General features: G+C 47.0%; 1 protein-coding gene across 1 annotated transcript in view; it reads right to left on the reverse strand.

Moving 5' to 3' along the window:
- Positions 1 to 2,501: 2,501 nt before the first annotated feature.
- The window catches only part of FOXO1 (forkhead box O1), a 92,268-nt gene continuing 79,879 nt past the window's right edge, over positions 2,502 to 14,890 (reverse strand). Inside the window, exons 2-3 of the mRNA XM_068526555.1 lie at positions 6,357 to 7,712; positions 2,502 to 5,884 (exon numbers count right to left, since the gene is read on the reverse strand). Coding sequence (XP_068382656.1) covers positions 6,375 to 7,712 — 1,338 coding nt within the window. The 3' untranslated portion in view covers positions 2,502 to 5,884; positions 6,357 to 6,374. The remainder of the gene's footprint in view (positions 5,885 to 6,356; positions 7,713 to 14,890) is intronic.

Raw genomic sequence — 14,890 nt, forward strand, 5'->3', positions numbered from 1 at the left:
AGAAGGTATCCTCAACTTACCTCATCTGTGGGGAAATCACTGCCCAGGCATCAGGGAAGCTCACTTCTCAGCAAACACTCCGAGTGTCCCTGCCACCAGCCCAGACTAAGCAGTGGGTATCTCTGGTTCGTCCTCGAACCAGTTTGCAACCAAAGTGCAAAGCGGACGGTCCTCTATCCCAATTCACCAGAGAGAGCAATCTGTGTTAAAATGGCCCACTGTGAACTCTGTTCTAAGCAGCTAAGATCACCTCACCGGAGCAGCGATTTTAGTAATGTTACAATCCCGAGAGTGGGTTTGCAGAAACTCCAGCAAGTGGGTTACCATCTTAGGCAATTTTAAGTTTTATGGGAACTCTGAAAGTTGCTTGTTGGGGATTGGAGCTCGTGGAAGGAAGGAAATGTAAAGAATGACTAACAAGCCCCCAAAAAGTGGCCCTCTTTCTTCCTGGAGGATGTAAATCTCTACTTTCCACCAGTGGCTGCCAGTGCAAACAAGACTTTCACTTTTCGAAGACATGAACGTGATAAAAGTACTAACACCAAGAAGTTTCACTTAGCCTTTGAGTTCATGGGCAGTAGGGTTGAAAACAGTATCCTGCTACCAGTCAAGCTGAGAAAAGTTGGCCTAAGAAAGCTGGCCTCTATCTCCCTTTTTCCTCCTTAACAGGTGAATGCCTTCTCAAGTATGCAGCTTCTCCCTCTCACAGCCATGTTGGCGAAGCCTGGGATCTGCACAGAAAGCCTCCTCTCCCAGCCACCTGCAAAACTAGAAGTTCTCTCTTGACCTTCTAGATGCCCATGCCACTCTGTAGCTTCCTCTGGTCAAAGGATCCAAAAGCCTGCCCTTCACCTGCAGCTCGTACCTCGGCTGTCTCCATCTCACATCCGGATTACCCGCCACCACCCAGGACTACCTGCCTTCCTCATTCTTTCATGCCAGCACAGACCTCCCTTTCCATTCCACACTAACGTCACTCATTTTCCAGTTACTTAAACAGGAAAACATCCTAGGGACCATGTATCTATGTGATCACCAGGGTAATTTTCTACACGGAATAATAAATGAGAATAAGGAAACCTAACATGAACACACTCTCAGTTTAGAGGTCACGGCCCAGCCCGGCTGCAGGCTCATGACCCACGAGGAACACTAACAGATGATACAAGGTTCAATGTCCACGTGACAGTGACTACTGCCAAGGCTGCCGCTTAGTGCAATACGTCTCTTGGAACAGCCTTCCACCCACCTAACCACACCAACGGGTGTAAGTTTAACCAGCACCATCATTGTTACAGTAGGTCAGCTCCAACGTGGAGAAACAATAGCCAAGGCAAAGTCCTTCAGTGTGGCAGGTCCACAGGTCAAGAAACAATCCGTCAGTCTCTGGTCACAGCAGGGGCCTAGATACTGTCCGAGGAAGGAAGTTTCTCCCTCCATGTTAACCATCAAGCTCCAACCATGGGATCTGTCGCTTCCCACTGTGTTGCTTCCTCTTATCAACTGATGTTAAAACGTGGGAACTGGTCTTAATAAATGACATTAGGTGTGTGATTTTATGTATATGTACAGAGGGTTTTGAAAGGGGCCTGCTGGTTTGAGTTCTGGTGGTGCAATCAAGGCGTTTTTCTGCATTTGGACTAGATCACTTTTCAAAGTGATCTGTGCACAAGACCCAGGTCTGGGGGTAGATGCTTTTATCTGTTCCGCACTCTGGGCTTCTGACTATCGTGTCTTTTAAAGCAAGGGTTCCATTGCTGGAAGGCAGGCAGGAAAAAACAAAAAGCAAAAAACCCTAAAAGCTGGACTGATCTTCCAGTGTCTAAACAGATAAACATTAGAATGACCTATTTCCCTTTTCCTACTCCAACTCATTTGGATGTTCCCTTGCCTAGCAAAAGAGTCAGAAGCATGGAGAGACGGGACTTAATCCTGGTTTTAATCCTGGATTTAACCATCATTAATCTAATCCTAGCTCATTCCTCGGGTGTTTTCTGAAAAAAGCAAACAAAGAAACTTCAATCTGCAGCCACTGAGTGGAAGACACAATGCCCCCCCGCCTTCACGTGGCCTTGGCCTTGGGAAGCCACTGCTCCCACCACACCACCCATCCCTGCTCGCTGATCTCCTAGCCAGGGCCCTCCCCAGCCTGCCCTTCAGGTGTTTTTACCTTCAGCTCCACCTACTCCAACATGAGATCTCATATGCCTGGTCATTTCTGTGCCAGATGTAGTGTCAGACGTTCCATGGATGAAGTGCTCCAGGGTGGTTTGTTACCAGGGAGTCTACTTGCTCTTCAATTCTTGGGGACTATAGTTTGGTCCCAGAGGGACTGTTTCCACCCCCACAAAGAAATACCAGATTTGAATAAACCATGGCACCACGGCTGACAAGGTTTTAACTCACGTGAGAGCAAAACACAAAAAAACAAAAAAACAAAAAAACCCCCCATAAACCTAATAAAGAGCTGATTCTGCACAACTAGAAAAGAATGACACCAAACCATTTAAACATCATTTATGTACATTTATGGCTTTATACAGTAACAGCAAAGATTGTTCTTGTGTCTGTAAGTACATCAGCATCATCAGGCACTTCTCAGAGAGTACGGGAACGGGAACGTGGAACCTGGTACTAAACGCGAGTAGTGAAACGTGGGCGGGAGTGACTGCGTCCTGACGGGATGGACGTGGCTGCACCTGGCCAGGCTGCCAGGCTGTCACCCCCCGCCCCCGTCAGGGAGGAGGCCAAGAGTAATGCTAGGCTGTTCTGTTTGCATAAACCACACTGCAACTTTTACCGAATGGTTACTCCCAAACTAAAACCACAAGAGAAACTTCTTGGTTACAAGTCAGATATAAATTAAGAACTCTTAGGAGCTGAATGTTAAGAATTTCCAGTTGGGGGTTGGGGAATGGTGGGTGGGAGGGGAGGATTGGTAACATATATCCAGCGGCTGAAGGAGTCCAAATCGTGTATTTTGGGGGAATGGTTTCCATTTTAAGTGCCTTTCTCTCTCCTCTTTTGGGGATGTTTCACTGATTTACTGCTCACTGGGGTGCAACATTTGCTAATTAATTTAGACTTTGTCAGTTTGTCAAAGCAGAACTTTCCAAGTAACACATCTATGACCTAAATATATTCCATACGTCTATATTACGGAAACAATACTTTATATTTAAAATATCTGAATAGCTCTATAATACAATATGCTTTTAATAACAGTACAAACCAGAGGAAATAAATCAAACAAGGCTGCATAGGTGATATCATTTGCACATTTCACAAAGCAATCATGTACAATAACTGATATACTCATTACTCCAGAAAGTCAGTATTCTTACAGAAAAAGAATTACTAGAGGTCACATAATGTTTGTTTTCAAAATAGACAAGGTGCCTTTTCACTGGACTTCACTGTACCCCGGAGAGCTACCCAGGATTCTTGTTAGAATTTCAACACAAAGAAAAATTTGAAGGAAAAAAAAAAAAAAAGATATTTACACAGACTCAAGAGGAAGCAACATCTTTTTAAAAGTCACTCTACGAAGTAGTAAGATTTTAACAGTGATTTGTAGCTACGGCTGCCTCTTCAGTGAACAAGGCGGCTGGGGAGGCTCACCGTGCGATGCCTGGGAGGCGGGGAGTGGTGGCAGGTGCACACAGAGCGGAACACGAGCACTCTGGCTCCAGCGAGCTCTAGCACGTGTGCAGGAGGCACTGCTCAGAAGAACTAGGGCTTCTAATACCAGACATATTTTGGAGTGGCCAACAAGGAAGATGGCTAGAGAGGCGGCTGCTTAATTTTCAGAAGCACAGAAGTCACTGTGGGAGCTTACAGTAGAGCCTGTCTCCTGGAGGAGAGAGCCATCAGAACACCTGTGTTCTTGTTAAACACGGAGGAAAAACCAAGCCAACAGAGACGCAACTCACAGGCGAGACAAAGCAAGTGGGAAGTGGGCTAGGTTCACAGAAATCAGGGCCTTCTCAAGAAGGCCAGAGGAACGTTTTTGTGCACCTGTTCCTTTTATTGTGCGGATTCTGAGCATTCCACGTGACTTGAACACACCGGTGGATTAAGTGGCACGCAAAGCCAATTAACTTGGTCTATCAGTACAGGTAACTGGAAAATATCAATATTACAACATAATGATCAGAATTATAATTTGGGTTGCTAAAGGCAGAAGAAACTCTCCAATTCTTAACTTACGCTAAGGCTTTTTAAGATAAATTCAAATATACAACTTACAGCTCGTTTGTTGGTTTGCAAATTCATTGCCCCAATTTTTAAGCAAGTTCTATTCCATTTGGTAGCCATCTGCGCTCACGAACACAAAACATTCTAAAAATCACTCAAGTCCCACTTAAAAATTCCCTGCTTCGACTTAGCCTTCCACAGTGTGCCAAGTAACCCAAGGACAGAGGGAAAGAGGGATGAAGCATGAGTGTGGACCTAATTCTTCAAGGCAGAGCTACAAAACCAACCTCCACCTAGACCAGGAAGAGCACGGTATTACGAGGGAAAACTTTTGCTGAAGCTCAACTCAAAAAGGTTAAGTTGATCAAAACCCCCAGCTTGAGAAAGGAGCACTGTTTTAGAGGTGGATCTCCCCTTCTGATCTACAAATATTACGAGGCCCCCCCGCCAGGAGTATTTGAAACAAAGAGCACACAGGCATCCATCAGAAGAGTCAATGCTGTGTGGTATGCTTAATTCACAGGATAGTAGAAGCGGATGGAATTTTTTAAAAACACATACATAAAAAAGTATCAAGTTCTCCTAAACGTGAAACACAAAATGTTCATAACTATACATCACTCTCCTGCCAAGATAGGGCCAGAAATGCTGAGTGTGCAAGTACTAATTACAATGATTGTAAGATTAGTCAGAAACATCACCAAGTAGCATCCCAAAGTGTACAAACCAGTTAAGCACGTATAAAATTAGTACTAATCCAGTTAGAAATACAAAATGAAAATTACGGATGCTGCTTCAAATATCTGGGATTCCACAAATTTACAAGCAGACTATGTAACAAAGTAGACTCTAGTTTTAAGAAAACATTACAGTTCAATATCTATTCCAAAAATGATCTCAAGTCCCAACAATAACATCAAAAATCATTCATTTATCTGGAAATTAGAACCATTTAAGTGTTTGTACAAATTTGCAAATAACAAAATAAACAAACAAACAAAACAGAAAAGAAAAGAAAGAAAAGACCTGTACAAGGCTGGCGTTTAACCTATTTTCTATTTTTTATTTTTTTCCAAAAGAGTTTTGGTAAGTCCATTAATTCAGCAGACGGACAACAGGCTGTTGGTTCTCCTGTGAATTATGTGGCAATGTGAACAGGTCCAGAGCTGTTCAATGGAGGTGCAGAATGGAGAGCTTGGTTCTTTGTCATTCATCAGTTCAGCAGAACACAGGTCGTGCACAAACAAAAGTTTAACTTATCAAGGACATGAGGCCATCACAGTATTACAAAAAGAGTAGAAACTTTCCTTGGACCGAATGAATATTTAAAAAAACAAAAATGCACACAAATACAATTCCGTAGCTACGGCTTATATACAAAACTTGAAAGCACACCAGGATCCAAAAGTCTTTTCTGCAATTATATGGTGTAGTGAGTTTGGCACTTCATTGTAATGAAATTTCCAATGGCACAGTCCTTATCTACAGCAGCACGTAACCTGCAAACATCGGGCAAACATCCTGTACAGGAAAAGTGTCTTCGCTGCCAAGTCTGACGAAAGGAAAAAAGAAACACTTTTTTTCTTTTTTTTTAATCAAGAAAACGAAAAGGTAGGGTGAAGGACATCTTTGGACTGCTTCTCTCAGTTCCTGCTGTCAGACAATCTGAAGTACTTTTAAGTGTAGCCTAGGAAAGAAAACACACACACACACACACTCATTGAATATACAGCCAAATTAAAATCAACTCAACACGTTAGGGTGACAGACACACTGCAGGGAGAGCTGGACTTTCTCAAACAGCTCTGAAATCACTCAGTGGGAGAAAATTCCACTTTAAAAAACCCTTCAGCATTTGATTTGTATCAAATGTATTCACTTATTGACGAGTTACTAAAAAGATGCAGCCATCTAGTCTAACTGTCGAAAGAAACTCTTTAAAAGCAGTTAGAGGAAAAGCTTCCTTATGTTTAAGCTCCAAAGGAAAATTTATAAGCTGCGAAAGGGGCGGAGAATGTATGATCAAAGATGCCTCTCTGCAAGGGGCGGCCAGCTGCCATCCAAAAAGCCCCGACCATGGCGGATACAAGGCAAGGTACTGGGTTCCTCTCTTTTATGTCCTGTTTTCAGAAGGTCTTTTGATATCGGGACGCTCTTACCTGCTCACTCGCTCACTCTCAGCCTGACACCCAGCTGTGTGTCGTCGTCTTGACACTGTGTGGGAAGCTTTGGTTGGGCAGCACATTGTCAAAGTTAAAATCCAACGTATCTCCATCCATGAGGTCATTGCGGATGATGGACTCCACGTCACAGTCCAAGCGCTCGATAAACATGCCGTCCAAGTCACTGGGGAGCTTCTCCTGGTGGAGAACGCCCATCCTGCCGTAGCCGTTGCAGCTGCTCACGGAGGAGTAGCCCCCCAGGGCGTTCATCTGCATGGGGTGGGGCAGAGGCACTTGTAAAGCTGTCTTCACTGGGGCCAAGCGGCTCATACCCGAGGTGTGGGGCATGGTGTTCACCGCGTGGGGCAAGGCACGCCCATTCACCGCAGACGTTGACTGAGCGTGTCCAGGGTGGGTGTGGGAGCTGGGGTTCATCATTTTGTTATGAGATGCCTGGCTGCCATAAGCGGGCATGACCGAATTAGGGCCCATCAACACATTCTGGCCAAGGACGCGGCTGTTGGGTTGAGCCACCCCAGGATCAACTGGTGTCATGATGTCATTGTGGGGAGGAGAGTCGGAAGTCAGTAACTCCTTCAAGAGTCCCGGTGCACAGTTATACTGACTCATGCCTCCATAACTCGATTTGCTGTCCTGAAGCGTTTGCATAGGCATCTGGGGCAAAGGGCTCATGCTGGACTGGCCGTAGGTGTATTTTTGGTAGTTTGGGCTGGGTGAATTCAGACTGGTGTTTGGCGGCGCAAACGAGTAGCATGGCGTCTGCTGCATCATGGTGCCCGGCGAAGACTGGGTTGAAACAGTTAATGACGTTGGTGATGAGAGAAGGTTGAGATTATCCAAGAGGTTTTCCATGTTCTCAGGACTGCTTATCTCAGACAGACTGGGCAGAGTAGAAGCCATCTTCGCCGCTGACGGTGGGTACACCATAGAATGCACGTCCCCGTCTCCGAGATCATCCTGCTCAGTCATAATGGGAGAAAGTCTCCCGCTAATAGTGCTAGCATTCGAGCTAGTTCGAGGGCGAAATGTACTCCAGTTATCAAAGTCGTCATTGCTGTGAGAGCCAGGGCTTGCAGGCCACTTGGAAAACTGAGACCCTGGGCTGTCCCCGGCACCCTCTTGGCCAGCCTGCAGGGACGCTTTTTTCTTGGCAGCTCGGCCTCGGCTCTTAGCAAATTTACTGTTGTTGTCCATGGATGCGGCTCTTCTCCTGGGCGATTTCCCACTCTTGCCTCCCTCGGGATTAAGCATCCACCAGGAACTCTTTCCAGTTCCTTCATTCTGCACACGAATAAACTTGCTGTGTAGGGACAGATTATGACGAATTGAATTCTGTAAAGCAAAACACCATGTTAGAAATACTCCTCCAATTGGAAAACCCACTCACTATTCAATAGAGACACGTATCACATGGAAGACAAGTCAAGTTTTGAAAGAGTTTACGGTATAGATTTCAACCTGTACAGTCACTACGCGAGAGCTCATATCAGTAAAGGAACAACAGTATCGTATCTTAAAAACAGTATCTGTGTCTTAATTTAACGAGGGGACAAAGTTAAATGAGCATTATTATAAACACCTTCTTTTATATAGCTCTATTTTGCAGGGAAATTACAGGAACTGGTTTTAAAACCACTTGGATTTGCTATGCAAATAGCACTCCATAACAAAGTGCTATCAAAACCCCTTTCCACTCTATCACGCCTAGAACTACTGCTAATTCTCTTCGGACGGCACATTTGCCACTTACACAGCCATCTAGTCTAACTGTCGAAAGTTTTATATTATGGGGCCCACATGGTCACGGAAAGGAAAGAAAGGAAGCAAGATATATTCTTAGTCAAGAATTAAAAGCCTGAAAACTAGTAAGACATCGATTCATTTACATCCTTAAAGTCCATTAGGCAGATATAGGTGAATATAAGGACAACTGGGCTGTTGTTGTTTAACTTTAGAAAGTTAAACTGCCAAAAAAAAAACGAGAGAGAAAGAAAGGAAGGAAGGAAGGAAGGAAGGAAGGAAGGAAGGAAGGAAGGAAGGAAGGAAGGAAGGAAGATAGGAAAGTTTAAATTCAAATGTTGTTCGCAACCCTCTCCTCCCAGCAATAACCAGTAGCACGCACCAACTAACTCAGCCTCTGACACCCGTCAGAGGTTACACTCCAGCCAAAAAGCCGGTCTGGGAGGGAAGGAGTGGTGGAGAGGACAGAGAGCTGGTGGCTCTGATCCACTGAGTACGGCTCCACAACTAAATCGCATGCCCCCTGGGGCAGTTAGTAAAGAAAATCAACTTTTTTTGGAGCACTTAGGTGGCTCTGCTACTCGCTGGCTACAAACCTTGGGAAACGGCTTGGCCCCCATGTACCTTACAGCCCCTTTGGGGCTGTTCTATAGATTCCACGAGATAAGGTAGGTCAAATGCTCAGTGGTGTGTGCAACATGGTAAGCGGTCACCAAGAAGAAGGTGTCAGATCCCAACTTGGTTGGGGGCTGGGGAGGAGGGGCCCAAGGCACCGCCCATTCTGAGCCCATTTCCCTCCTCCTAGTCACTGGTGTGTCGGTAGGAGCTTACGGGTATCGCAAACACAAACCCACCACTCCAAACACACTGCAACGGGAGCCAGAGACAGTTGCAAGCTCCAGCAGAAGCCGTGGAGCCAGGCGGTAAACAAGGAAGCCCAAATGCAATTCCGCTACTGGACACACGGCGAGACTGACAGCATCTGGAGAACCTCTGGGACACGTGGACAAGGAAAGGGGGGCTCCCGAGGAGGAGGGAGCTTCTCTGATAGATTTTTTTGCCCCAGCACAGGACAGGGCACGCAGCAGACTCCGTCATCAGGGCCCTGATCCCAAGTCCAGGGGCGGGGACCTGGGGACCTGGAGCAGGGCTGTGTGCGCTGTGTGCGTGGCCCCCAGACTTCCCTGGCTTCCTCTGCCGACTGAATGCAAGGCTCAGCGACCAAGCCCCCCAGATCGCTGCGGCCCCCCTCCCTGACCACGGAAAGGCTCCGGCTGGATTTGTGGTCACCCAGGATGCAGCCACGACACCCACACCCTCACACCATCGCCGTGGGACGCAGATGCTTGAGTGCCAATCACTGCGCCAGAACAAAGCCTTGGCACACAGCAGGGCAGGCCGGGGCTCAACACAGACTATGAGTTCACAGTTTTCCTCATTAAAAGGAGGTAGAACACAAAGGAAAAAAATCTCACTTTCTAAAAGGAGATGCAAAAGTCATAGTGAGGCTGGACAGTCAAGGCTGAGAAATCCACATTTCAAAACGCCCTCTGACCCTCTGTACTACATTCCACCCAAGGATTGCAACACAGCAGCTATGTGACGAGCCCTTCTGCCAGGCCCAGGCAAGTGTGGGTCAGCCACGGCCCTGAATGGGGACTTCCAGGCTGGACGCTGGGCAGGTGTGTTAAGTGGATGGCAGTGAGGGTTTTCTTCTGTTGCCAAGATTCTCCTCTTCCTTCTCACCTACAGATCTATCCCCAACTCAAGACCGGCTTTGAGGACTTTGTGGACATACAAGAACCCCCTAAAAGAGGCCTAGCACTGCAATTCCCCAATGTCCTATTTCATCCCCATAAGATTCCCCAAACCCTATGGGAAGGTTTTACTTACACGCGCGCGCGCACACACACACGCACACAGTGTGTGATCCCAATATTCCACCATGACTATTTTGTTCTTTGAACACAACAGAAACACAGATAAGCGACGATGAAATCTCTGGAGGAGAGGAAGCTTGACTCCTGTCCCTGTCACATTTAGTTAATGATAAAGGGGAAAGATCTTCCTAGATAGTGGCTTCCTGGCTGTCTGTACTGCCTGGGGGAGGGGGTGGCACAGCTCTGTGATTCACATAATTAGATCAGATCATTTGCAACTGCAATTGGGGGACATTTTTTTAATCTTATTTTTGCCTGGAAGCCATTCCTTTTTTTTTTTTTTTTTGGCTGCGTTGGGTCTTTGTTGCTGCGCACGGGCTTTCTCTAGTTGCGGCGAGCGGGGGCTACTCTTCGTTGCAGTGCGTGGGCTTCTCATTGCGGTGGCTTCTCTTGTTGCGGAGCACGGGCTCTAGGTGCACGGGCTTCAGTAGTTGTGCCACAGGGGCTCAGTAGTTGTGGCTCGCGGGCTCTAGAGCGCAGGCTCAGCTGTTGTGGCATGTGGGCTTCAGTAGTTGTGGCACATGGGCTCAGTAGTTGTGGCTCGCGGGCTCTAGAGCGCGGGCTTCAGTAGTTGTGGCATGCAGGCTCAGTAGTTGTGGCTCGCGGGCTCTAGAGCGCAGGCTCAGCTGTTGTGGCATGTGGGCTTCAGTAGTTGTGGCACATGGGCTCAGTAGTTGTGGCTCGCGGGCTCTAGAGCGCGGGCTTCAGTAGTTGTGGCATGCAGGCTCAGTAGTTGTGGTTCGCGGGCTGTAGAGCGCAGGCTCAGTAGTTGTGGTGCACGGGCTTAGCTGCTCCGCGGCATGTGGGATCTTCCCGGACCAGGGCTCGAACCCGTGCCCCCTGCATTGGCAGGCGGATTCTTAACCACTGCGCCACCAGGGAAGTCCCTGGGAGACATTTCTAACAAGACTGCAGAATCTGTCATGATGAAATCTTTAAAAAGTTCAGGAAGCATTCACTAGCTCGGATGGGACATATGCTGACTTACCATTTAGATTTACAAAAAAAAAAAAAAAAAAAAAAGGTTGGGTGCGGGGGAGAGTGGGTGTAGAACAATCCCTTACTTATCAAAACATTATGCTACATATTTTCCTAAGAGGACATTTCAGGTCGCTCTTTGAGCAACAGAGCTGTCTCCTAACTTTGCCAACAATTAAAAAATTTTTTTCCGAACAGGAAAAGGTTTGCTGCGCAGGGCTTGTTACATAAATTCCTGTTTTTCACACAGCCGGCAGGACATTAAAGAAGCTATGATTTCCAATGGGGGATATCGGAGTGGAGGGTGTTGAAGAGGTAAAGCCTGTAAAAATACGTGTCGCTATTAATGATGTTATGTCTGCAAATCTCTGCCGGATGCGGTGGACACAGCCGAGGCAGGGAAAGTGTGGTTCCCCGTGACCTGTGCAGAGAGCCACACGCGGCCAGCAGTGCTCTGAGCTGTTCAGTTCTTCGGCCACGAACAAATTATCACGTGAGGAGAGAGGTAGGGTGAGAGGACAGGAGACTCGTGCACTGCAAACCACTTACCTAAATCCCGAGTTTCTGCATGAGACCATCAGAGAGAAAAAGACCACTCAGCAACTTTCCCCTCCACTAGCCGTAGTCTCCGTAGCCCGGGCTTGCCGCTGGTGCCGAGCTGGCTCTCCTCTGCACACGCCCTTCGGCCGCCTGCCCCTCGACTCTCCCTCGCCTTCCGCGTGCCTGGCCACCCCGAGCAGGGCAGCGAGTTCTTGGGAAGCCTGACCCAATGGAAGCCCGTGGATCGTGTGGGGGGAAGGGGCAGCCTGCACCCGGCGCGGTGCACCCTGGCTTGCTCAACCTGCTCTGCCAGCTGTTTCGAATGCTCGGGTGTTCATTTTGTGCACTCTACAGACCGGATTCCAAGCTTCTTAAAGGGCAAGGGGCTGGAGCGTGTTTTTATTTCCTCATCTCAAAGCCCCTAACAGATGCTCTACACACAAGATACATTCAATGAACGTTTGTTGACTGACATCCCAAAAACATCACAGGGAAGGTGTAATGCCTTCCACATCTTTTCTCTATCCATTCGTGTACCAATTCATGCCAAGTAACTTTTATTGGGACTGATTTATGCTGGGTGCAGTGAAGGACGTCAGAAGGAATTAGTCACAGAGTCTGCCCTCCGGGTGTTTTATGATCTACCTGGGGAAGGAACAAGTCCACCTAAATGGCCACTCGGGACAAAAAATGATGTACAAAGGACTGTCCAGGAGCCTCGACTTTTTCCCGCCAAAGGTCACCACCACCCCCAACTTCTGTCTCAGCCCAAGTGTCCCTTCCTTCCGGAAGCATTTCCTGAGAACCCCATCCCAGCCTGCAGCTAACACAGGACCTGATTTACTCACCACAGTCATGCCTCTGCTATGTCTGGCTCCCCACTACCCTGTGAGCTGCATGAGCTCAGGGACCTGGGCTGTCCTCTTGTGCACTGTATCCTCACAGCTCCATCACCAAATAGACACTCAAGTATCTGCTGAATGGATTAATAGGTCCTACATGTACGGGGTTGTCGTGAAGATTAAATGAGATAACAGGTGTCCTTACCTCAATCGATATCGGCCGCTGTTATTATTAAGATAATGGCACCTATAAGATAACACGTCTGTGTTTTAGAGACTCACCCATATTACAAACATTGGTCTCGTTTCTTTATAATCGTACCTTGTACTGTTCCCACTAAGACGAGGCTTTTACATGTTAGTTACTGGGAAAATAGACCAGTTTTGCGGTAGTAGTTAAGATATTTTCTCTCTGCACTAGATACAGTGTCTGCTGTGGGCAGGTGCTAATGAAGGAATTTAGATACTACAGCTGGTCTGTTAACGCGCTTGCCGGGCACGGGGCACGTTCTCAGAATCCTCAAGGTGGCTGCTGAGCCTTGTGTGCGGGCTCCGCGCTCCGCGTTCAGCTGGCGCGTGACGGGGAAGCAGCGGCAGGTGTTAGAGCAGGGCCACTTCCAAGGCCACAGGCTGGTGTGTCTCCTCGGGGGACGTTGTGACTGAGCTCTGCGGGCCCACCGCCCTCCTGGCTGCAAGAAGCCACGCTCCAAGGCTGGGCCCCTGGGCCCCTGAAGACCCTGAAGGGCAGGAACTGCCCCTTCCCTGGACGCACTTAGCCTGGATGTCTAAAGCAATAATCGGAGAGCCATCGACGTGCAAGAAGACATCTTTACACTTTTCACCTACTTTACATTTTTATCTCATTTTTAAAAATGAGCATGGAGAAGTTGATTTGAGAACTAAGTTCCGTTTCTCCATCCTTTAGCCATTGAATAAAAGCTTGTCTGTTCCAGCCTCAAAACAAATTAAGTAAATAAAAATGAGCAAATGCATTATACAATATATACAATATGTTGGTATAGTATAAATGAATAAATGTAACATCAAAAAGGGTGTGATTTTTACAAAAACATTTAGAGAGCACTAGTCTATTACAGTAAACTTCCAGTCTACTAGAAGCCCCAACAAAGAAAACCAAGGGAGCAGAACTAGACCTCTTGTCAAGTCTAACGAACTCTTTGGTCCCCCAAGGCCTGGGCTGAAAAAATGGCCTGGGGGTCCAGCCCTCGGTTTGCTCCCCTCCTCCCCTGCCCTCCTGAATCCCACCTTCAGACCTGAGCTCCCACCCGGCTCCGTCCAGCCCACCCAGCAGTGTACGTGGAGACCACCACCTCTCAGCCATCACTCTACCCATCACTGCTGCACCTTACTTTCTGCTGGGCATTCTAAGACTACTCTGGTCTTTGCGTTTCACCAAGAATAAAACAAAACCAGCAACTTAAGCTGAATGCATCCTGCTCAGGATCCCCTGGCCTTCATACTTTACACGTGGATTTTACTTTACAGTTTACAAACGGCTTTCAATACATCATGTCTCATTCCATCCTTGCAAGAGCCCTATATAAGGCAGGTATTATTGGCCCCGTTTTAAAAATAGGAAACCTGAGGCTCGGAAAATGAATCTCATGCAAAATAACTCTGCACACAACACCACTGCCAGCTGGAGAAACCACTTTTTGGCTTCACCATCATTAAGAAGAATCAAAGGAACATACTTAAGACTGAGGTTACATGTGTGCATCTTGAGGGAGCGGAAATAATTCTGTTTACAAACACTAGTTTAGAAAACTCCTTTTCTGCCTCAACGGGTAATAAATTTACAAAATATGATTTGCTTTTAATTCTAATTGGTTACTCTTTGTGGCAGGAAAGCAGAGCAGCTGAAATGTGAATTTCAGATGTGAGCACTGCCCCGGGGAAAAAGCCTGTGCAAAGGGGCTTTGAGGATCCACGAGGGAAATGGAAAGGCCCTCAGAGGTCCCACAGCCTAGAACTGCCCATCGCCCTGTGGGAGGGTGGGTGTGAGCTACAGTCACCAAGCCAAACAAAAAGAGCTCCAAACTAAGGCGCTGGAACACGTGACTAAATGAACTTGTTGTTCTAGAAATTCTTTCAAAATGCTAGACAAACTAGGTTTTTCCAAGAGCATTTTATCTAATTTCTGTGAACTCTGTCAATGTGTGCTATGGTTTCGTAGGCTCCCAGCATGGACTCACCCCCTCCCCCTGCTTCCTCTCTTTTACACATCCCTTCCTGCAGTTCCAAGAATGAAAACAAACTAAGGAGAAAGTAGGAATAATCTCTGTTCAACAGAGTTCCCGTTAGAGGTGCTAATAAAACAACAACTTTGTAAAATAATGCATTTTGCCTGCAAACAGAAGGAAACACGTGACCTTTTGCCCGTGCTTCTTTTTTACAGGTGATGTCAAAAGATGTATGTTACCAATCGACAGCATAAAAATTCAACTTT

This window comes from Eschrichtius robustus, chromosome 18 (genome assembly GCF_028021215.1).
Source record: "Eschrichtius robustus isolate mEscRob2 chromosome 18, mEscRob2.pri, whole genome shotgun sequence".
Taxonomy (NCBI): domain Eukaryota; kingdom Metazoa; phylum Chordata; class Mammalia; order Artiodactyla; family Eschrichtiidae; genus Eschrichtius; species Eschrichtius robustus.